Source organism: Salvelinus sp. IW2-2015, unplaced genomic scaffold (assembly GCF_002910315.2).
Source record: "Salvelinus sp. IW2-2015 unplaced genomic scaffold, ASM291031v2 Un_scaffold3046, whole genome shotgun sequence".
Classification (NCBI taxonomy): domain Eukaryota; kingdom Metazoa; phylum Chordata; class Actinopteri; order Salmoniformes; family Salmonidae; genus Salvelinus; species Salvelinus sp. IW2-2015.
The window spans coordinates 56504-59550 of NW_019944338.1; the positions used below are offsets into that span (position 1 = coordinate 56504).

General features: G+C 41.5%; 1 protein-coding gene across 1 annotated transcript in view; it reads right to left on the reverse strand.

Annotated features, from left to right (window-relative positions):
• LOC112075253 (calpain-3) overlaps positions 1–3047 on the reverse strand; it is a gene marked incomplete at its 5' end in the record, with an annotated part of 29711 nt that overhangs the window by 9370 nt on the left and 17294 nt on the right. The window contains 4 exon segments of the mRNA XM_070440834.1: positions 759–875; positions 2133–2211; positions 2347–2415; positions 2563–2576. Coding sequence (XP_070296935.1) covers positions 759–875; positions 2133–2211; positions 2347–2415; positions 2563–2576 — 279 coding nt within the window.

Consider the following 3047-nt stretch of genomic DNA (forward strand, 5'->3'; position numbering starts at 1 on the left):
TTTTTAAATGTGTTTTACACACGTGTGTGATGATTGTGTTTTTTTAAATGTGTTTTATACACGTGTGGATGAGTTGTGTTTTAAATGTGTTTTATACACATGTGGATGAGGTTGTGTTTTTAAATGTGTTTTATACACATGTGGATGAGTTGTGTTTTAAATGTGTTTTATACACATGTGTGGATGAGTTTGTGTTTTAAATGTGTTTTATACACATGTGTGGATGAGTTGTGTTTTAAATGTGTTTTATACACATGTTGGATGAGTTGTGTTTTAAATGTGTTTTTATACACATTGTGTGGATGAGTTGTGTTTTTAAATGTGTTTTATACACATGTGTGTTTTAAATGTGTTTTATACACATGTGTTGGGATGAGTTTGTGTTTTAAATGTGTTTTATACACATGTGTGGATGAGTTGTGTTTTAAATGTGTTTTATACACAATGTGGATGAGTTGTGTTTTAAAATGTGTTTTTATACACACGGTGGATGAGTTGTGTTTTTAAATGCTGTTTATTATTACACATGATGGATGAGTTGTGTTTTAAATGTGTTTTATACACATGTGTGATGAGTTGATATTTTAAAATGTGTTTTATACACACGTGTGGGATGCACGTGTATGTTGTTTTTAACTGTCAACTCACAATAAAATCCCTTTTACATCACCATGTACAGTAACCAGACCTGCTATGCCCACAGCACAAGCAGATCTGGACCAGTGTGATACGGCGATGAGGAGGTGTGTGTGACTTACTGAACATGGCTTCCAGCCGGACCAGACAGCTGATGAAACTGTCAAAGTCGATGTTCATGCCCTCGTTGGCGTAGCGCATGGTGATGATGTCATAGAGCTGATTGTTGAGACGAAAGCCTGAACGGGAGACAAGACACATAACTCTGAACAGTGACCAGACCGTCAGAGATGGGAGATATTGGAGAGACAACATAACGATCAGTGACCAGACCGTTCAGAGAATGGGAGATATGGAGAGACACATAATGAACAGTACCAGACGTCAGAGAGGGAGATATTGAGAGACACATAACTGGAACAGTGACCAGACCGTCAGAGATGGGAGATATTGGAGAGAACACATAACTGAACAGTGACCAGACCGTTAGAGATGGGAGATATTGGAGAGACACATAACTGAAGCAGTACCAGTACCTGTCAATAGAGATGGAGATATTGGAGAGACACATAACTGAACAGTGACCAGACCGTCAGAGATGGGAGATATTTGTAGAGACACATAACTGAAACAGTGACAAGACCGTCAGAGATGGGAGATATGGAGAGACACATAAACTGAACAGTGACCAAGACCGTTAGAGATGGGAGATATTGGACAAAAGACAGCATAACTGAACAGTGACCAGACCGTTAGAGATGGGAGATATTGGAGAGACACATAACTGAACAGTCACAAGACCGTCAGAGATGGGAGTATTTGGAGAGACACATGACTGAACAGTCACAAGACCGTCAGAGATGGGAGATATTGGGAGACACATAACTGAACAGTGACCAGACCGTCAGAGATGGGAGATATTGGAGAGACACATAACTGAACAGTGACCAGACCGTCAGAGATGGGAGATATTGGAGAGACACATAACTGAACAGGACCAGACCGTCAGAGATGGGAGATATGGAGAGACACATAAACTGAACAGTGACCAGACCGTCAGAGATGGGAGATATTTGTAGAGACACATAACTGAACAGTGACCCACAACCGTTAGAGATGGGAGTATTTGTAGAGACACATTACTGAACATGACCAGACCGTCAGAGATGGGAGATATTGGAGAGACACATAACTGAGTGACCAGACCGTTAGAGATGGAGGATATTGGAGAGACACATAACTGAACGATGACCAGACCGTTAGAGATGGGAGATATTGGAGAGACACATAACTGAACAGTGACCAGACCGTTAGAGATGGGAGATATTTGTAGAGACACATTAGACTGTGCAGTGTTCAGTTACCATGGCTGCAGCACATTTAAAACAAAACAACATGTCTTTCCGTCTCCTTGTCGTTGCTGAGACAGGGATCCAATCTACCTGACGGTTTTTATTCTATTTAAACCTGGTAAACACAACTTAAGATGATCTTACCTGCATCGTTGACAGCATTTCTCATCTCGTAGCTGTTGATGCTACCAGCCTGGTCCGAGTTATAGTGTTGGAAAATTCCCTAAAGAAACAGAGCAGTTGTAAGTCTATACATCGGACTATGTTTACAGTGTCCATTGGGAGTTTAAATGAAAGGAGTGGGAGATGAGGGAAAACCCAGCATTCTTAAGAGGAAGACGATGAAGAACATTCTCACCTGCCACTGCTTGATCTTGTTCCAGAGATGTCTGAACTCCTGCAGGCTGAGTCTGCCTGTCCCGTCCATCTAGACGTTAGCTTTAGTTAAGACAACAATGACGGGCGACACATGGGAACTCACAATCAACCATTTCAACAAACAGTCACTTTAGCTCAGAGAAAAAAAAGCTGTTTCTACACTCCTGTCATGACTGGCCGGCTCGYGTCAGGTTACCGTGGACCGCAATCCTACAGAGAGATCTCTCACACCCACCAGAGGGGAAGAGATTGAGAGGTATGGGGGGGGTTATGACACCTCACGCCCATTGTAAAACTAAGGCAGCAGGCAAAATTCCTTTGTCTTCTCACTATGGAGAACCGGCCTCATAACATTAACATGCGATAAATGGACTTTGGGACAATGGGTTTCGTCAGKCACAATGGTGGTCATGACGATAGATGGAATATGAAAATGTATGTCGTTTTTTGTTATGTTATTAAAAGTTAAAGGACGACGTTATAACGAAACACATTGTAACTTTAAGAGTTMTCCTAGTCTATGCTTGATGTTTGCGTAATGTACGTTGTGGGGAAAATGTCCAGATCAAAGAGAATGTTTTTGTAAAGATGAAATAGAAAGTTAGTTGTCTAAATTGGATTTGAGTCAAATCCAGTCCTCCAGCCTCGTAACTTGATACGCCCAGAGAATTGCCCTAAAGG